Source organism: Barbus barbus, assembly GCF_936440315.1.
Source record: "Barbus barbus genome assembly, chromosome: 5".
Taxonomy (NCBI): Eukaryota; Metazoa; Chordata; class Actinopteri; order Cypriniformes; family Cyprinidae; genus Barbus; species Barbus barbus.
The window spans coordinates 18,467,407-18,489,970 of NC_136733.1; the positions used below are offsets into that span (position 1 = coordinate 18,467,407).

Below are 22,564 nucleotides of genomic sequence, written 5' to 3' on the forward strand. Positions count from 1 at the left end.
TATTCTGAGGAACAGAAAATTGTGGTTTTCTCCCTTAGATGACCACATGCTGACAGCAAGATTTGCAGCTCAAATTCTTTCTCTGAGAACTGCAGCATAAGTATGACTTATAAAAATTGGTCTACAAAATCTGGTCTAGGATTTACTTAGAGATGATTTTCACTCAGAAACATGCTATTAAATGTACAAACAACGAAAGAAATGGCAAGTAACATTTAATTAAACATGAAAATTTGAAAGACTGAAATAGTAATTTCTTGTAAAACACACTAATAATTTTCGGAAAAACTCACAGACAAGTATATGTCCAGTTTCAAAGCTAAACCCTTGGAATACACAATCTCATCATTACTATCTCAACCCTGAGTTTTGGCTCTGTTTTATTTTAATATAGACAAGCAGACTATCTGTGTCAATTAAGAAAATGATCAGGTCTTATCACGTAAACACAACAATCTTGACTCGACCGCTGTATAAATACTGCTACACAAAATGTTTACTCAGTCACCACAAACACCTACTCACCGAAATGTAAATCAAGGGTGGGAGATAAACAGACTAGGGGATAAGGATATACCGCCAGCCTAAGCAAAATGTATTTGAGCAAAACATTGTTACAGTTCGCTAATGAGGCAGCGAGAAGCGGAGCACATGCCTGATTAGTCAGAGGATGAGGGATGATGTGAAGGCAGACTTCATCACAACACAACATACTGCTGAACCGCATGGACATAAATCACAAGATCACAATTCACAATGCTACTGAATTTGAAGCACAGAAAGAGTGAGAATTTTTTAACCTTAATTTGTTTTTATTTTATTTTATTCTACAAATCCAGATTAAAAACTCAGTTATTTGTGTATTTACTGACTTCACTGTTATTTTTATTTCATATGAACCTTTTATTATTTATTATTTAGCCAATATTTTATTCACACTAGAACATAGATAACATAATAAATGTTTAAATTTTACAATTCTATGCACAAAATTGGCTCATTTCAAATTTGATGCCTGCTACAGGTCTCAAAATAGTTGGGACGGCGGCATGTTTACCATGGTGTAGCATGCTCTATGTTCTATTGTGAATAAAATATTGGCTCATGTGATTTGAAAGCCTTTTAGTTTTCATTTTATTCAAATTTAAAAAAACATCCCAACATTTCCGGAATTCGGGTTGTATTTTAGCATTATATATTTCTTGATATTTCCTTAAGGGGATCCCCGGGTATTAAGACATGTATAGCTTAATATAACGTAAATTATGTCTCTTATTTAAATATGTAGTAGAAAACCTATTAAAATGTATGTTATTTAAAAAAAAAATCGATATCGTTTTTGGACTATGGGGGCGCCATTATTTTATGTGCACAGTACATTCTGCGTCGATGATGTCAAATGGTTGCACTCGGTGAGCTGCTGGCACTTATTTCTATAGTCTTTGGCTTTTTACTGCAACACAACTCGGAATACATAACTCAGAAAATAAAATACTGATACGGTACCACATTGTGTGGCTTTTGGTTGTAATTTTCAGTCGAAGGGCAACAAGAGAAGCAATGTAAGCCTTCACTGCTTTCCTAGCAATGAGAATGGGAAGATGCCTGTGGACGAATAAAACTTCCTAAAGACCCGTTTCTTTTTTCTCTCCACTTTAGCCCTGATGCCTTTGAGTCTTTTAGTAGACCTCAGCTACTGAAAGAGCTTACAAACGGCTGAGACAAGAAACGCTAGATGCCATCTGTTAGGATGTAAAAACATGCCGATGCTAATCATGAAGCGCGGCCCGCTAGAGGAGTTTCTCAGCGCGGATTTCCCTCCATATCTGGGGCGTTTAGACTCCTTGTGCGGAAAAATCAATGGTACAGCATTTGGTTTAAACCTATACTTATATCCATCGCTTCCTGTAAGCTCTTTCAGTAGCTGTGGTCATCATATCAGTATTTTATTTTCCGAGTTGTCTATTCCGAGATGTGTTGTGGTAAAAATAGCAACAGGTAGCGGCAGTAGCTCACCGAGTGCAACCATTTTACGTCATCAGAATAATGGCATCCCCCATAGTCCAAAATATGTAAGCAATGTGATTTTTTAAAATAACATAAATCTTTAATGGGTTTTCTACAACATATTTCAATAAGAGACACCATTTACATTATATTAAGCCATACAAGTCTTAATACCCAGGGATCCCTTTAAGAAAATGTTATGTTTTGTGTATTTTTTTGTTTTGTTTTTTGTATACTCACCACTGCAATGTTGGTTATTTCCAGGTTGTTGCTAAGGCGTACTGAGTGTTTTTTAATGTGCTGCTATGCAGTTATGGATGGTTGTTCTGGAGTATTTCTCTATGTTCTCTATGACATCTTGGTGCCTTCTTAAACGCAAGCCCATATGGTATTTATTCACCTGTTTTATCATCAGCTCGTCATCTGCCAATGTTATACTACGGGTTTGTTTAAATCCATATTCCTACATATGAGACTTATTAATAAAAAAAAGCACGGTGATGAGTAATTATTGACTCAGTATTGTTGATGAGGTCAACACTCGGTAACTCCAAAGATGATTACGTACTGATCTTTTTAAACAGGTAAAAAACAAGACACTTGAGCTAAAAGCGTGGTGAATCAGTCATAAACAACCCAGATGAGTCTGTTTTCAATTCACTCTGTGCTTGGCAGTGCTGCAGAGTCATTTGAATATAGAGGAAGAGATTGGTTTCGTGGCTTCCTACATTCAATCAGCACAGAGTGTTTAAATCAAACCCTCGCTAATGTGCTTAGTCTGATGCTTCCTGAGCACCTTATTTCTCCTCTCTGTTTCGTCTTCCTTCACAGATCTTCACAGATCTACTCAAACAGTGCGTGTGGCCATCAGGTCCAGGAAGGACATTTAGTCAACATACAGTAATACTACATGCTCACTCACACCATTTCTCACTCCCACACACATATACGCTCACATACACTTTCATATATTCATACGCACACACATACACATATGCTGCAGACAAATTATCAGACTATCCAACCCACTGAGAATTAATTACACTGCCAATTTGGTGACATACTGTACAAGTCTGGACTAAAGATTCATCCAACCATTTCAAAATCACCAGATAATCAGGAAAGGAAATATGCAGTTGCTCATGGTGGTGAATAATGCCAAATAAGCAGTTTGGTGAATAACAGAAAGCATAGTAACTAATCTATATGATTCATCTCCGGCTGTCACTTTTAATGAAAACCTTGAACAAAGACAGGATAAATATTTTGAAACTTTACATCCAGGATTTCCTCTACAGGTTTAATCCCGGTTGAGACACAAAATCCTTTGAATTCATTCAAAACTATTATTGACGGATTATTTCATGACGAATGCCAAAAATGTGATGACTTGCTCTGAAATTAAACAGATAAACAAGACGCATGATTTACAACACTTCTCATTCTGTTCAGAGAAGAAAATGAAAAATGATCTGATGATCTCTATGCATCAGCATTTGCATTTTTTTGTCTGGTGGTATAAACCACAGGCAGCCACTGAGATATCTGAAATATTCATGATCCTCTTTCCCCCTCTGGGTTTTCATTTGAAACGATCGCCATAATGTTTCAATCTCAGTTCCAGAGAGAATTCATTTTAAACAAGCTTTTATCTAGAACTGACAGACAGAGGCAGTACATCACGTATATGACAAGGTGGTCAGCCTAAAAATGTTTCATGAAAAAGTTCAACTGGGTGCTTGATATAAATCTTACTGCTTTCATCTGATTCAGTATCACTGAGAAATTTCATATGTGAATGACTAATAGCAATCAACATATTAAAAGACGCCAACTTCCCACAGTGATTCCCAAGAGTTTACAACTTTTGTTGGCAGAGATGGTGACTTAAGACTGGTAGTCCACAAATTCATTGTAAACTTGAATTAGACTCATTGTTTACTATACTTGAGACTATACTTGGACTTTTTTGATATCCACAAAGCCTGCAGACATAAAAAGTTTTACAAGGAGTCTTTGCAGAAAGAAAAAAATAAACTTTCTTAAACGTTAACCAATGTCATTCTTTTTTTTTTTTTGGACATGAACTGTTATTTTGAACAGTACATGTTAGTAAATATTAAAATATCTACTGGGGTGGTGATGGCGCAGTGGATAAGACACATGCCTTTGGTGTGAGAGACCTGGGTTCGAATCCACTGTGAGACACCAATGTGTCCCTGAGCAAGACACTTAACCCCTAGTTGCTCCAGAGGCGTGCGACCTCTGACATATATAGCAATTGTAAGTCGCTTTGGATAAAAGCGTCAGCTAAATGAATAAATGTAAATGTAAATGGTTTAAGAAAAACTTCATATACATTCTTTTCAATGACTTAAAGGGATAGTTCACCCAAAAATGAAAATTCTGTCATCATTTACTCACCCTCATGGAATTCCAAACCTGTATAACTTTCTTTCTTTTGTCAAACATGAAATAAGATATTTTGATAAATATTTTAGTGTTTTTTTTTTATTTTTTTTTTACATATAATGGAAGTCAATGGCCACCAAAACTGTTTGGTTCCCAATAACCTTTAAAGTATCTTTATCAGAGGAGATAAAGTCATACAGGTTTGGAATGACATGATGGTAAATAATGACAGAATTTTCATTTTTGGGTGAACTATCCCTTCAAATTATCAAGGAAATGTGTTTTTATTTTATTTTTTGCACACAAAAAGTATTCTCGTAGATTCATTAAATTTGTTTGTCAAACCATTGATTATTTTAATAACGTCCTTACTAGCTTTCTAGACCTTGAACATGGTAGTACCCTTGCTGTCTATGGAGGGATAGAAAGCTCTTGGATTTCATCAAAAATGCTCATAGCACAAACTGTGTGGGAACTGTGTTCATGACTCTGCCCAAGTCCTGAAATCTGATTGGTTGAAATAATTACTGTCCTGGTACCACCAAGGATCTTGATCCAGGAAGCTGCTGCACATTTCTGAAGTCAGAGCAGATTGTTTTAGTTGAGCTAATATAAGCAGCAGAGCCCAAGGTGATGCACCTGTTTAAAGCTCTTGCTGACTGTGCCAGATATCAGGCCAAGCATCTGCTGTCCTTATGGTGTTGGCATGTTAAACAAAACATTTTCTTTATATTATTTGCAGAAACGCATGCTTCATGCTAACCATGCTAATGCACAGGCTACAGGAACAGCATAGCTCCAATGTCTGTGTGATTTCAGGGCATGGGAAGCTGGTCCTTGAAACTCATGTTATCAGCTTCCACTACAAGACTAGAGTGAATGAGACAATCAGATAAGCGTCTCTGTAGCGCAGGGAGAAAGCTCGCTCTCTATAAGCCACCTGTGAGATTGAGCCAGCGCTATCTGACACACTCGGCTACATGTGTTTGCACAGAGATGGACAGATATGAACTGCCGGTATGGAGAGAACTGCTCGCAGGAGTCCAGGGGCCAGTGAGAGAGCACTGTATTAGTCGAAATGACACAGTAAACATACAAGTGGCAATGTGTCTGAATAGATCACAGACCACAATATGGTCTGGTTTGACTGTTTGAAGATTTTTATAAGATAAGACTAAACTGGTGATTTTTAAACTGGGGTACGTGTACCAGAATGGATATTTTGGAATATACAAATTTTGCTTTGTTAAATAAAAATTAATAGATTAGATTAGATAAAAAAAATACTATTAAAATGTCCAATCATGATTAATGTATTTAAATGAATAAATTAAATTAAATTAAAATTGTAAATAAATTAAATTAATAAATTAAAGTGTGTGTGTGAGTATGTGTGTGTGTGCAAACCCTAAAACTTATTTTATTTCAGACAGATGCCATGACAACATTGCTCATTTTCATTTAGTTGACTTGAAATATGAAAATAACTACACTCTCAGAAAAGTCTGTCAAAAATAGTTTTTCTTCAAAGTGTAAAACTTAAGAAACTAAAAATTAAAACCTAATAAAACTATATAAAAAAGATGGAAAAATGACAACAAAATTAATAAAACTTGAACTAAAACGAAAACATAAAATGTAAATATAAAAATTCAATCTGACATATTATATGAGTGATACTAAAATAACAATAATGTGTGAAAAATTATTGAAATAAGAATTACAATTTTACACTACATTTACAATAATATTTTATCTCTAAAAGACTGAAATTTAATTAACTCTTAATTCTTGCATTATATCAAATTAACCAATAAAAAGAGGAACAAATGAAGAATAAATAAACACATACAGCCTAAGGTTTGAGTATAACGCATGACTTCCATCAGCAACAAATAAAAGATTCATGTCTGCTGATTTGAAGTGTGCTGTAGATTATAAGCTTCTCCTTCCATGCCTGACAATAGACCATCATCTCTACAGATCTCTTTATTCTCTTTCTGCTTTAAATCGGGACAGTAGATATCCTGTCATTCTCTCTCAGTGTATCCCTGCAGTAAGACTTCAGGCTGCCCCACTTTTTGGTTTCAAACGCGCACACACACACACACACACACACACACACACACACACACACTATTGCACAATCACCGGTGGGACTGGATGTCTGGCCTGGTGCCCTGAGAACTGGAGTTTATACTGTGTGTCTGCCAATCTGAGCCCAATAAGCTGTTTTGGGGGGAGGCATGTGCATTAAATTCTCACAAACCATCAATGTCCTGTGAAAAGGCCAATATAAGTCACTAAAGAGTCTTCTGAAAAAAAGCCTTTGTCACATTGCTCTTGTTAAAAGATCAAGAGAAACTATTCCCAGATTCTCAGAGCAAAAAGAGCAAGAATTCACAATGAAAAACTCTATTGTTTTGATACAGATGAGTGATTTGTATTGCCGATAATGTTAATTTTCTCAATCTTCCTTTTGACTGAAGTTTAAAAAAAAGTGATAGGTGCAGTTTAACAGTGGGATGTCAGAAATGAGATAATATTTCATTGTGACTGTGCCAGAGAGATAAAGAGCTCAGCTGATACAGCTCCAGGACTGATAGCTTCCCTCCAGCTTCTGTGCCGTTAGCCGCTCCTCTCAATACCATGTGTGCACCATATCCACAAATCAGAATTATGAAATTAGATTGGATATTCAGTCTAATTCCATAATTCTGACTCACTGAGATTTGCACTAAATGGAAACTGCTGATTTTGAGTAGATTCATGTATTTCTTCCAACTAGCCGTATACTAGCCGTATTTTTATGATTTTTTTTAAAACTAATTTTTGTTGTCTTATTTTATTATTCTATCATAATTTATTTTTGCTACTTTACAAATTTTTGTATGAATTGTTATTGTTTTATTCTTGTTTTTCAATCAATTTCAAACATTAAACAGAAAACATTATTACATATTTTAAACTATGACAATCAACAATGAGAATGAAATAAACATAACATAATTTATCATTTCATACAAATACATAGGCTATAATTTCAATGCAAATTATGACTGTGCCTCATGCAATGTTATTATCAATAACTAAAACTAAAAAACTTTTTCATTGTTTGAAATATAAAGGCAACATTTTTTGATTTTCATTTATTTGTGTTGAAGTACTAAAAATAAACAAAAATAAATCAACTAAAACTAAAAATTAAAACTTCATAAAAAACTAAATAACTATATACAGTATATATATATATATATATATATGTATATATGTGATTTTATTTTTTAAACAGTCGATATATGTGTATATATATATTTATATACAGTATGTAGAGTATACACACACACACACACACATATATATATATATATATATATATATATATATATATATATATATATATATATATATATATATATATATACTGTTTAAAATATGAAATCAAATTTTTACCAGATGTTGGAGTACTTGTTTACAAAAGTGACAACCATGTCAATGATGTGTTTGAGATAAAACATGTGATATGTGATAGGTTAATATTAAGAATATTTATGTTGCATATCATTTCCAAGCTGTAATCTTTGTCAAATTATTCAAAAATTGTTAAATTATTATTTAGTTGTGTGTATTTAGCATACATAAAATTATAGCTATGAATGTACACTTAGCAAGACAAAGAAGCCAGCTATTTTATTTTATAGATTTTTTTTTACACATTTTAAACATAATACATAATTTGAAACATGATAAAATGCTGGAAAAAACAGTATGGTGGAAATGAATAACCATGACTTTTAGAAAAGAAAAAGGCAAAAGTGAATTGTCTTATAATCTATGTCTATTATTGTGAGAAGACAAATTGAAAAAAAAAAGAAAAAAAAAACTGGTGTGAGTGTGAAAAGTTTCAAGAGACTTGTTCCCAAGCACAAAAGTGCCCCTAGCTGAAGAAACACCCAATAATAAATGATCAACGCTGTGCTGAACTATTTTCATTTTCATGTCATTGAGAGGCCGCTCAGCTCATCATCGACTACAACTTTTTTTTTTTGCAAATCTCAAATGCAGCCAAATATTTTGTTTCCCTCATAAGCATCTGTCACTTGAATCATCCAACACATTACACATGTGATGTTAGCTCAGCCCGCTGCAGCACCTCCGTCTGCTTTATGGAGACAACTGCCTCGATCATCAGGAAGAAATTAGCCGAAGCACTAAGCAGCACGATCTTATTGGCTGCCGGGCCCGTCCGCTCCATTTGAGGTCAGCCCAGACATTCCAATGGATAATCTTTTCCATCCCTCCACTCTCTTGTCTTTCTCCCTCTCACACTCAGTCTGTTTTCCTCAAAGAGCAACTACAGCACAAGGCTGGCTTTGTGTAGCCTCTTCACTAGCGCTTTCTGACTCAGTCAGTGTGTTTTAAGTGAACCGTATGGAGCTGAAATACATATCGGCCTTCGTTCCCAGCTCTCCCTGCACCTTCCAGTAAAGTTATTTTCTACAGCAAGCTAGTAATATGAAGCCTCCGAATTAGGGCCATCACCACATCACAAAAGTTCTGGAGAGAAGCTGAGCTATGTTTGCTTCTGGAGCTTCGCCTACTTTTCTCAGCATCCCATTCTTTGTTCTGCTGGCTCTCTCTGAACTTGAAACAAAAGGCTGTAATTATGGCGGGCACAAACCAGAGAGAAAAAGCCATATTATAGCATTCTTTAACACTTCAAATGCGGCTGCTCGCTAGGAGTTACAGGAACCTGTTTAGATTTATGCCAGATGTGGAAATGACAGCTGCTGTGAACTTCTGGGATGGTCATTTTGATGCAACCACACATTTTATGCATTCTGAACCACAATATTTACATAAGTCCTCATGTTAAACTCCTGAGATACACAATCCCGCCTAAACATGCGGATGAGTGATTGCACTGAAGACTAGCTTTCTTTAATATGCTACATATTAATCAGTAACACTTTACAGTAAAATTCCATTTGTTATCATTAGTGAACTACAAATGGTAACATGAACTAACAATGAAACATAACTTATTAATCTTAATGTAAATTTTTTAATGTCATAAGTTTTTTTTATGTTATTTTTTTTTAACACGTCTATCCAGTGTTTTAAATATGCTTAAAAAGATTCATCAGTCAACACCACTGAAGTCACAAATATGTAACCAATCCCGTAAATTTATGGCTTGGGGCTTTTCATATCATTAGCAAACTGTTTCCACCTCAGGATGTTGAAGGTAGCTGTCTGAGATGGTGAGCGGGTGTGTAACATGGTTTGTGTAACATTAGCAACACATTATTAGCTGTTTAATAACATAGTCATAATGATATCAATTGCTGTTGTGTGTCTAACGTTGTAGAGAGTGATCCATAAAATGCATTAGCTAATCCACTGACGTGCAGACTACCCTGTATAATTTGCTTTTCCTCTTCTACTTTGGAATCAGTTTCAAACATTTATTCAAACATAACAAGTGAAAATAAAGTAAGTAGTCCAAGCTGTATTCTCGTAGCTTTGTAAAATTACAGTTGAACCACTGATGTTACATGGACTATTTTAACAATGTCCTTACTACCTTTCTGTGCCTTGACCTTGGCAGGACTCTTGGTGTTTAAGGAGGGTCGGAAAGCTCTCGGATTTCTTCAAAAATATCTTAGTTTCTGTTCCGAAGATGAACAAAATTCTTACAGGTTTGGAACGACATGAGGGTAATTAATGACAGAAATGTCATTTTTGGGTGAACTACCCTTACCAAAAAGTAGTATACTTCAAGTTTATTTTATTAAGTATACTTAAGTAAAGTTCAAGTGTATTTTTAAGTATACTTTATGTAGTAATTATACAAATATCAGTGTACTAGTAGTATACTTGTAAGTGTACTATTTTAATACTCCTTGGGACTAAATTGGCCCACTTTCTAGTATATAAAATATACTTTTAAGTATACTTTAAGTACAACAGTAGTGAACTTTGAGTACACAACTAGTTTCCATCAAAGTTTTTATCATGTACTGCAACTATACTAAAAGTGAACTTATAGGTATACTGACAGTTATTAATAATTAAATACTTGTAGTAGCATTTTTAGTACACTTTGAAGTATAGTCTCAGTAAACTACTAGTTTAGTAGTTTTATACTGAAAGTATACTCGTAATTTGTCTTTAAGTGAACTTTACATCATACTTTAGGTATACTACTATGTCCCTATTTATTAATTTGTATATATTTTGTTATATGAATATCTGAACTTCCAAAACATCAAAAGAAAGAACAGGGTATCTTCTTGTAAACAAAAACATTTTATTTTAGCTTCTTGCTTTCTTTCTCTAAACACTTGAATGAAGTTTCATAATTTAAAAAATAAAGAAATATGAATATGAAGGGGTATGAATACTTTCTATAGGCACTGTACATTTTGATTATCATTCCGAATCCAATTCATAGTCTTTTTTCAGCTTTTTGTTCAAAATGTTGTTTATTTCTTTATTTTTTTAATCTGCATTTGTTTTTTTGTTTTTGTTTTTGCCATTCTTCTCTTTAGATCATCTTAAGCTCTGTCAGGTTGGCTGGGGACCATCGGACAGCCAGGTTTCTCCAAAGATGTCTGATTGGTTGCAAAAGTCGATTGCTCAGTTTGGCCAGGAGGCTAGATCTAGGAAGAGTCCTGATTGTTTCAAACTTCATCCATTAAGGACTATGGAGGCCAAATGCTCCTGTGAACCTTCAACACAGCAGAATTTTTTTTGTAGTCTTCCCCAGATCTGTCTCAAGACAATTGATTGATTGATTAACTTTATTGTCCCCCAAGAGGGAAATTCTTTTCCACAGCACTGCACTTATTTGACACACACAGCATAACAAACATAATACAATTATATTATGTATACACAAAAAAAAAACATGGTTAAGATAACTTCGGCGATGTCTGTTGTTGAGATATGTCTGAAGGAATCAGGCTTCTTCCAAATCGGGCCCTCCTACACCTCATAGCCCTATACCTGCGCCTTGAGGGCAGTGGGTGTGTGGAGTCCTCTTCGACTGAAATCGCTATGTGTGTAATAGCTCTGTTTTTGAGTTCTGTGAGGTTGGGTGTTGAAAGACCTATAACTTTTGCAGCAATATTGGACACCTTTGTAAGTTTGGTCTGGTTTTTAACAGAAAGCATATTATAAAAACAAGAACAATACAATAGAATTGGCAGAATAATGCTTTGATAAAGTAGCAATAATAATCGAGCAGCAACATTAAGTCCTTTAAGTTTCCTGTCTCTCAGCTTCTGCTATTTATACTACTTATTGCAAATAGTGGCAATTATCTGCACCTCAGTATTGTAGTACATTATAAAACAGTATGCAATAATAACATATTGAGTGTAAATTATAGTTTTAATTCAAATTAGGCTAAATGGATGGTATCTTATTGGAACAATAAAGCTCTCCCTACACCTATACCCCTAACCCTACCCGATACTTTATTTTAAACGTTTTGATTATCTCCTTAATTTTTATTGAAAATAAATGCCTTTCCGATGCGATGTGAGATTTGAAAAGGGAGAAAAAAGTTCGGCAAAAAGGTGGTTTCAGGCCGATTGCATCAAAAAGCACACGCCTTCACATCTACACCACTGAATCCGATGCTTAATGGATGTCTTTTTGCAGTCTTGACTATCCCAATCACACATTGGTGGGTGGAGTTAGTGTAAATAGCCTTTGCCAACAAGGCTATTTGCACTTAGTGTAAAAAGACACTCCTTTTCATGCTGTTTTATGTCTGATGATCATGTTAGATTACATGTGGCAGCATCTGTTGTTTTGGTTTCTTCTTCGCTTGTGTTTTTTGGAAATTCTGTACAGAAGATGTGTACTAGCGCTTACCACATAACAATGAAAACATGGATTCTAGGAGCACAAGTATAGTTCAAATATATTTACACTTTTTCTAAGTATAAGTCAAGTATACTTAAAAGTCATTTTAAGTATATTTCTGAGAAGTACATAAAAAGTAGGCAAAGTATACTTTCCAATTTTTTAGTTTAAAAGAAGTATACTAATAGCACACTTGAATAAACTTCTTTTTCGTAACGCTAACCCTTTAATGGACCTGAGCTGACACGAACTGCCAATGAAAAGTTGTATTTTTATTAACTAATGTTAACAAAGATAAATAAATACCGTAACTGTAATTCTCATTGTTAATGTTAACATTAACTAATGTGACTGTATTTTAAAGTGTTGCCAGTTAACCTCATATATTATCTCTGAAAGTGACAACTGACTTTGAAGAATCAACAAACCTGCTGAAAAAACTAACTTGCTGTATGACAGCTGAAAACCAACTGAAAACAAAGAGACCTACAGCATGACAATACATCATGTTGAAACATCACATGCAGGAATGAGACCAGTGAAACGCGTCCATTAACGCAGGGGCCAGGGGAGATGCTCTCTATATGGGCTTTGCTGTAACATGTTTGAACCAGAAACTATTTCTCATGAGTGAAACTGTATCTTGAGATCTGTTTGGGAATGACAGGACAAGACATCCTACACTTGGAATGAAGACTGATTTTGCCCTAAAGCATTGAATCGCTGACGTTAAGCGTGGATGATCCAGCACTGTAGGGCAAAGTCAGTTCAACAGAAACCAGATGGCTTTCCTCTGAATTAAAATACTGATCGAATTCGTCTATGTGGCAAGCGCAGGTGCTCTGATGTGTTTGTGCATGTGAATGTGTGTTTTATACCTGTGCATATCCTGCGCTGTTGTAGCGGGTATGTACCCGTGAAGCCAGAGCAGCCATTGGGCGAACTGCCAGCGTCGCCTGGCCGGCTCCGTAAACACGGCGGCGCTACTGAGCAGGGGTTTTTCAGGAGCCCTGTGTGTGTGACACAAGAGAAGTGGGTGAGAGTCACTCACCTCCACTGCAATCAGGTGAGGATTTCAGACCAATATGTGAAAGAACACACTACACTTTCCACAAAACTGTTATGGATGGATCTCAGATGAGTCTTCAATATGCAGTGCTTTAACTTGACAATACAAAAGAAAATACAATTTCCCTTTGAAACTATTTTACTCAGAAATTGATAATACATTTCACAAATAATCACAAAGAAATGGGCAGGTACACATTGAATTAAATGTGAAATTTTGAAGAAGAAAGACTGAAATAGTACTTTTTTTAAAAAACATACTCCCATAATCAAAAATTCATTTTTACAGTTTAGATATCAGTTAACATCTCAGATGTTTCTCTTAAGAAATATAAGGGGTGGTTGACAGGTTTTTTCTTGGCTTAATTGTGTTTATGGGGTGCAATCTAACGTTAATGCTTCTTTTGTTAAAAAAATGCATTATTTTTCACATAATTTACCTTTATTTCACGCCTCTATGTCCCTTCTCTGATAAACGCACTGATCATTTCCTGCTTTTATGTAGCCCCTCCCTCAGAAATACACGATGGGCTCTGATTGGTTAACTGGCCCAGTGTGTTGTGATTGGCTAAACCGCCACTAGTGCCTGTCTAAACGTCCCGCCCCTCAGCTCTGAAGCATGTGCTCCGGTTGTATTGTAAACAATGGTGTCGTATATATTGCTTGTCAATTTGAGCCCGATTGAGACGCAGAGGATATTAGCACCTGTACCTATAAGACGATCGCGCAGTACCTGTGCAAGCACGGCTTTTAATGGTAGGCCTATGTTTTTTGTTTGTTGTTGTCTCATACTTTTAGATACACTGTTATTATGCTACTACTACAAGCCGCCACACAGCAGCAAAACAGCAACGGACAAATTTCTGCAGCACAATTAACTGGCTCTCAATGCGAGTGGTGAATGATCCACCAATCCTGCCTGGATCAAACCTGAAATGCGTTGATGCAGTTGAACACCCTCAGGCCCACGCCCGGAGTTAGAGAAGAATTCCAAATTTATACAGGTTACTGTGTTTACTACAGGCACATTGCTTGACGCACATCAAATAGCTTTTACAACACGATCAACACGCCGCCAGTATAACATGCCGGAGGAAAACGGAAGTAAAGGAAAATAGACTAGGCGCCTATCTTTAGTGAAGCCGTGCAGAGAGCCGCTTCTGAAACGTGCCGCGGATTGACTGGAGTGGCCGCGATCCGCTCCGGTGGCTGCGTCGAAGCGGCAGGACAGTGTAAATCAGGGGTTATATACTGGAACACAGGCCATCTATTGGATATTACTGATATTGCATCAAATTAGCTATATTGGAACAACTGCCTCACGGGCTGGATGAAAACGCCCGTAGTTTGCCCACCTCTGCAGATTCGTATTATTTTTAAAAATCCCTCACGGGCCGCCACAGGAGGGATAGCGGCCCGCAGATGGCCCGCGGGCCGTAGTTTGGACACCCTTGGTTTATGACACATGTGAGATTAAAAGGGAAAGTCTGATTTCCATTTGCTCTCCATTTAATCTTGTTTTTATCTAGGATAAAAAGAATGGTATAATAAAGAGATCTGATATGGGATTATTTTTTTCCTTGGAGTGTCTTGAGTATGGAAACCTATTTTCGCCTCAAGGAAAAAAAAGAATTTGTGACTTTATTTCTAACAAATGCAATTTAATTTCTTATCTTAAAGTTCACAATTACTTTATTTTTTACCATTATTTATATATTTAATTAGGTTTGTCTCTTGTGTCAATTAAGCATGTTTTACATCTGTTCATCATATAAAGTAATTGTGTCTCCTCAGAAAACTTGGGTTAAATCGCTTAATTCCTATGGATTCCATTTTCTTTTGTCAACGTTTTGGTGGAATGAACTTCAATGGAGGGAAACTGGGCTTCCATGCTTGTACTTGAAACATCTAAAATTAACGAGTGTCCTAAATAAAACTTTTCAACATTTCAACAATTGTGTAGTGTCATGTAAAATAATTTTTATGAGAAAGACCCATGAGTATTTGTGACTGAATGTGTGTGGCCCGTGCTACATAACTCTGATTGATATGGAAATAACTTGTCCTCAAGATGTTTTATTTGTTTGCTAGTAAAACTGCAAGTGCCTCATTTTCATCCATCTCTGAATATCTTTCAGACCACCCAATACTCCCGACTCACTATGAACTTGAGCAACAAAGGACACCTAGTCACACACACACACACACACACACACACACACACACACACACACACACACACACACACACACACAAACATAGACTAAAGGAAAAATATTCAGGCTCTCTTTATGAGACCCGGGAAATTTGCTCCTTTCAAAGCCCTCATTTACGAGACCTTGATGAGAGGCCATGCCACAAAAAGCAGATTCTTTTTTTCAAGGTTTCCATCTCATCTCTAAGACAATCAAGCTCAAGGTCAAAGATCAAACCGGCAATTCAATTCATCATGAACATCATAAAAATCACTTTCAAAGGTTCTTGATTAGCTTCTTAGAAAGGGCATTGAGGGATGGACCACAGCATAGGCAGAAGTTGTTGCCTTAGCCATGTGATCATTAGACAACTTTCAATTGCCTTTTGGTAGCCTTGAAAGCTGCATTAGAGATGCATAGAGGTCAAGGGGTTTCAATTTAACACCTTCTTATCTTCTCTGTGATTGATTAGAATGTGTGATTTGACGACAGTATTTGCAATGAGTTCTGGATACTAAGATGCTTGTGCTAAAGATCAATGGCTGCATTTGTCAGAATAATGAAGATCTGCCACATATGTGCTATTATTCACAATAAGGCAACCAAAATATATTTTTAAAAGACACTAACACTGGGATAAGATGTAGTAATGACTGCCTGAGGCTGTTTTTAGGTTGTGCTGTGTCATATCCTGTCAGTAATGGGAATGAGAATAACTTCTTTGGCAATGCGGTTGAAATAGTCAAGATAGTATGCTGGAACAAAAGGTCTGATCCATAACCTTTCATGAGACGCTGCCAGGAAGAGACACTGAGATGTTACGATGGATGGAGAGAGAAGCAGTCTAAACTAAGAAAGGCTTTTAAAATAGCTGCAGAATTCCAACCATTCTCCTTATAGCTGCACACATAAACATAGACACAATCTTTAGGAGACACAGACAGGAAAAGCATAGCTGTAGCAAAATGGGTCAATGACACAATAACATCTACGAAACACATGTACCAACTTCTTAGAAATTCTATCTATCTATCTATCTATCTATCTATCTATCTATCTATCTATCTATCTATCTATCTATCTATCTATCTATCTATCTTTATTAGGTACACCTTGCTAGTACCGGGTTGGACCCCCCTTTGCCTTCAGAACTGCCTTAATTCTGCGTGGCATAGATTCAACAAGGTGTTGGAAACATTCCTCAGATATTTTGGTCCATATTGACATGATAGCATCACGCAGTTGCTGCAGATTTGTCGGCTGCATATCCATGATGCGAATCTCCCGTTCCACCACATCCCCAAGGTGCTCTATAGGATTGAGATTGAAGCTTGTGACATATAAACGCGCACATCAGCCCGATCACTTTATTTAGCGTTCATGTATTTATCAATCGGAATGAATTCAGTCCGATTGAACCAAAAATTGTGCATGTAAACGTAGCCATCGTCATGTTCAAGAAACCAGTTTGAGATGATTTGAGCTTTGTGACATGGTGCATTATCCTGCTGGAAGTAGACATCAGAAGATGGGTACACTGTAGTCATAAAGGGATGGACATGGTCAGCAACAATACTCAGGTAGGCTGTGGCGTTTAAACAATGCTCAATTGGTACCAAGGGGCCCAAAGTGTGCTAAGAAAATATCCCCCACACATTACACCACCAACACCAGCCTGAACCGTTGAGACAAGGCAGGATGGATCCATGCTTTCATGTTCTTTACACCAAATTCTGACCCTACCATCTGAATGTCGCAGCAGAAATCGAGACTCATCAGACCAGGCAACGTTTTTCCAATCTTCTATTGTCCAATTTTGGTGAGCCTGTGCGAATTGTAGCCTCCGTTTCCTGTTCTTAGCTGACAGGAGCGGCACCCGGTGTGGTCTTCTGCTGCTGTAGCCCATCTGCTTCAGGGTTCGACGTGTTGTGCGTTCAGAGATGGTATTCTGCATACCTTGGTTGTAACGAGTGGTTATTTGAGTTACTGTTGACTTTCTATCATCCCAGTCTGCCCATTCTCCTCTGACCTCTGACATCAAGGCATTTTCGTCCACACAACTGCTGCTCACTGGATATTTTCTCTTTTTCGGGCCATTCTCTGTAAACCCTAGAGATGGTTGTGCGTGAAAATCCCAGTAGATCAGCAGATTTTGAAATACTCAGACCAGCCCATTTGGCACCAACAACCACTCCACGTTCAAAGTCACTTAAATCCCCTTTCTTCCCCATTCTGATGCTCGGTTCGAACTTCAGCAAGTCGTCTTCAACACATCTAGATGCCTAAATGCATTGAGTTGCTGCCATGTGATTGGCTGATTAGCAATTTGTGTTACCAAGCAATTGAACAGGTGTACCTAAGAAAGTGGCCGGTGAGTGTATATATATATATATATATATATATATATATATATATATATATATTGTGACGAGTCGGCTGCCTCCCCCCTTATTATCATCACCCCCCCTTCCCGTATTCGCCGCCCTTCACCAGGCTCCCGACGGGAGTGGGTGTGTGAGAGAGGAGGGGCGCTGGAACAGCCAGGGCTGGCAGCGTGTGATGAGGCGCACCAGATGTGAATAGAGCCTCATCACCGCCGCTGTTTAAATGCCGAGCGCGCCTCTCCTCGGGAGACCGGTCTCTTCCCCGTGCATGCACGCTAGTGTCCTCGTGGGTCCAGGAAGCGAGCGTTGAGAGGATTCCCGCACCGCCAAAGACGCGAGCTGCTGGACCCGCAGTCCGGATAGAGCGGAGCACCCGTGAGACGGCTGACGGGCCAGGATGCCGGGCCGTCGAATCCCCCGGAAGTGCCGAGGACGGACGTTGGACGAAGCCGCTCACCGCCACTCCCTTCCCTGGACCCTTCCCTTCCGAACACTGCCTCCCTTCACGAACCCCGCAGCACGACGAGGACACCAGATCCCCCGTTTATTTTGGACACTTTTACCCCCTTTTGGACACTTTCTTTTATTATTTTGTTTAATAAAAACCTCTCCGAGGCCTAACGCCACACCCACTGTGTCTGTCGTTTGCTCCTCCCACCACAATATATATATATATATATACACACAGATGCATCTCAGAAAATTAGAATATGGTGAAAAAGTTCATTTTTTCTTGTAACTTATTTCAAAAAGTGAAACTTTCATATATTTTAGATTCATTATGTGTAAAGTAAAACACTTCAAAAGTTATTTTTGTTTTAATTTTGATGATTAGAGCTTACAGCTCATGAAAGTCAAAAATCAGTATCTCAAAATATTAGAATATTTACATTTGAGTTTTAATAAATGACCATCCATACAGTATACATTCTGGGTATCTCTTGTTCTTTGAAACAACAATAATGGGGAAGACTGCTGACTTGGAATGGTCCAGAAGACAATCATTGACATCCTCCACAAAGAGGGTAAGTCATAGAGGGTCATTACTGAAAGGGGTGGCTGTTCAAAGAGTGTTGTATCAAAGCATGATAACAGAATTACTGGTCGTAAGAAATTTCCTGATTTCTTGATCATTCAGATCCAATTATGTGAGAGGAAATGGAAAAATAGGGAGAGAAAGTGAAATAAGTTGAATGAGAGAAGAGTTTTCAGGCCAGTGGCAGAAAACATCCCGCTTTTTGAAATCTACTCCAATATTTTTTCTATTTCCTGGAAGGAACAGCATGGAGTGATTATGGCTGTCGGAGCGTCCTGTCCATTAATCTATCCATAGATACACCAGTCTGCCTCTCAACAGCAATGGTTCAATGAAATTATATGGAAAAATACAGTGGAGAGGCTTTTAATAATTGAAGTCATCAACACATCAACATCTGACCGCTCATACTCAAAATAACCAGCATGCACAAGTGTAAACACACACACACACAAGTTTGTCTAGATATATGATTGGCTCGCTACAGGATGTGCCATCCTGTTTTTTCAGTCTGCTTGCTTCGCTAGCGATGTTTAAAATATGAGGTCCATATATCCCTGGTGTAAGACACATGAGGGCCTGTGAGTTGAGTTCATTTGGAAAGTATGTTGGCTATAACAAGAATAAATTTTAGGAAATATTTGGCTCACTTGCAATCATAACATTAATTATGTAGTGGGGAAGAATTATTTAGGAATTTAGCAATTTGGAATACTGGAAGCATCCAGAGGATTGAAAGAGAGAAAAAAGGTTTTGGAAACCACGGATTGGAAATAATCGGATGAGTTCCTCAGAAGATGTTATAATTATTATTTACAAGAAATAGAGGTGTATTTTATATAGATCATCAGAGCAGATCTGACAGGGAGAATGAAGGAAAGTTAGTGTGGTGAAGAAGCTGCTCAACTCAATCTCTCTCTAAACCTCCACATGAAATTTAAATCCTGAGAGATTGCTCTTTCAAAGCACAGGAGACTTTTTGGCATGATATGGAAATTCACACTGTCTATTTTTTTTTAAAATTTATGTTATAGATCTTACTATGAATGATTCATCTGTGTATGTAATTCAATTTTTACAAAAAAATTATTCATCAAAATGTCATAACTACGTCAACAAACAATATAAATATGAAAAAAATATGGCCTTTAGTCCACACTCAGTGGCTTTTGAAGATGGACTACCAAGTGGATCAATTTGAAAACGCTGTTTTTGCATTGTAGTGTGGACTGTGAAAACAGAGGTGCTTGAAAACAATGGCTCATGTTTACTCATGTGACTCATATTGTACCCATATATCTATGGTTGCTAATCATTTTCACAATGTTGCTATAGACTAATGCTACTTCACACAATATGCAAAGATTATTACATTATAATTACTTGCATTTGCTGTCATGTGACAAAACATGTTGACATAGGCGTTTTTTTTGACCCCACATGGAATGACAATTTTGAGTGTGACCTAGATGCACTAGTGAGTGGTGGGATATGTTTCGACTAAATTGATGATACCAGATGAATAGTGTAAGAATAATATTAAGTCTGGTCTCTCAGTATCATCTCAGCGAGATTCTTTGACATTTTACATAAATGCATTCCGCATATGATTTAAGCGTTTTCAGATGTTTGGCTGCCAGCCATTTTTGAGTACGATGCCGACATATGAAAATCCAATAAACAACTGATGCAAAGAACCAAATCCATGTCCTACATTTATTTATTTTTCAACATTCCTATATACACTTGTACAATACAAAAGAAAATCTGTTCGCTACTTCCTTTTAATCACAATGTTTTCAGCTTCAATTTAGTCTCAGTTACAATTACCTCTAATCTCTTGTAATACACTCCTTCATAAACACACACACACTAGAGCCCTATTTATTCTATAGCAAATGGCTATTTGACATGAAAGCAGACAACTGTTATGCATTATTTAGCGTGCGTTTATGCATGTTCCCATCTCAGGAGCCGATTAGAGCCGTGTCTCCAGCAGGTAAATAGCCCCCCCTTCCAGGCACACACATACACACAGAGGCATCGCTCTGACATCCTGTTCCTCGCCTCCTCATTGTTCTCTTATGACTTCCTGCTGTACCAAATCACACACTCACCAATGTAAACAACTTTGAGAGAAAATAACGGCGAGTGAAAAAAGTGAAAAAAGAAGACGCTTCATGTCCTGTCTTGCAAAACATGCCATCGGTTGCATCACTCGGAAAAGCTCTGAAAGGAAAAATACAGAGAAAAGAATGATGGAATATCATATAAAACATTATGTCATGATACTGTATCACGTTACAAAACAATTAAATCGGATGGGTCTGATGGCTTGGAAAATCATCTGACCGGAAGAGGGCAAAAGGTGAATGGTTCCTAAACATTCTTTAAAGTGCAACTCTAGTGCAACTTCACCCCAGAGACATCTAAATCAGTCTGGAAGGAAACGTACAAGCATAAAGGAGCCGAAAGAAATGTATAGCACAATTCAGTCTTATCTTTCACGCCCAAGGAAAAACAAAAACCTATATCCAATCTACAATGATGTCATACACAAAACACACTCCAACCACACATGAGTTGTGTTCTAAAGCAAGGACGAAGCAGCTCTCATTATGTGAACACAATCATCTCAAATGAAATCAAAAAGCAATGACATGATTTCATTTGAAAGACGCAATGCTGTAGGGACTTGGCGAGAAGTAACAGCCATGTTGGCAATCACACATCCTAATCACACTCTAAAAACAGATTGTACTGAATGCATAATGTAAAAATGTCTTTAATGACCTACTGGAGAAAAGATGGACAGATCGCAGTGCCCTTCAGGATCTGTTTTAATGAGTTTACTTGGGCAGGCTAATTAATTAGGCAAACCAGAGAGTGTTTGGATTGAATGTGAATTTGAGGTGTTCTCAAGGCCTCAAGGTATTAGAGCTGGAATGAGATCCGGTCAGTTATGCACCTCCAGTTCTCTTCCAGAGAAAGAGTGTCAGCCTTGGGGTGAACACATAGTACATACACACGAACATGCACTTTACACTTACATGAGAAGGTGTCATATGTCAAAGCCGCACATCATTTTAAAGTGAAGTGACACCTACAGCTACCACTGTTGAGAATACAGTGCAAGTGCCATTCCATTTCTCATTAAAAACTCATATTAAGTACATAAAGACTTATTTTGAAAAGGTCCAGCATTAAACCAGATGAAAGCATTACATTTTATGTAATTTTTTAAGTGTTTAATGTAAAAACCCTATGAAGTGAAAACACATTGTTTTCCTCTTTTAAAATGGTTATGCAACAGCCATTGGACCAATCTAGCCACATGAGTCATGACTCAATTATGTTATTAGGTACAAAATGGTGCTGGCACATTTACACAATCAGCATTTGGAGCAATTACCAGTGCAGCACAGAAAAGGAGAGAAATAGTACCGTTATTCAGTACTGTTGTAATGACAGTCTTTTATGTTCTCTGACAGTGCAAAGTTTAATGAAAACTCCTGAAAATTTTGCTCCTGAATATAAAAAGGAAAATGTAAAAGCAAATCCTCACTTTGGTAAAGTTGCAGATT

General features: G+C 37.1%; 2 protein-coding genes across 3 annotated transcripts in view; one reads left to right on the plus strand and one right to left on the minus strand.

Annotated features, from left to right (window-relative positions):
• Nucleotides 1-22,564, minus strand: part of rxrab (retinoid x receptor, alpha b) — a 60,569-nt gene that overhangs the window by 29,230 nt on the left and 8,775 nt on the right. The window contains exon 2 of the mRNA XM_079417399.1: nucleotides 13,176-13,307. Within this exon, the coding sequence (XP_079273525.1) occupies nucleotides 13,176-13,307 (132 nt within the window). The remainder of the gene's footprint in view (nucleotides 1-13,175; nucleotides 13,308-22,564) is intronic.
• The window catches only part of LOC306870239 (mucosa-associated lymphoid tissue lymphoma translocation protein 1-like), a 1,002,100-nt gene that overhangs the window by 19,450 nt on the left and 960,086 nt on the right, over nucleotides 1-22,564 (plus strand). The window lies entirely within an intron of this gene.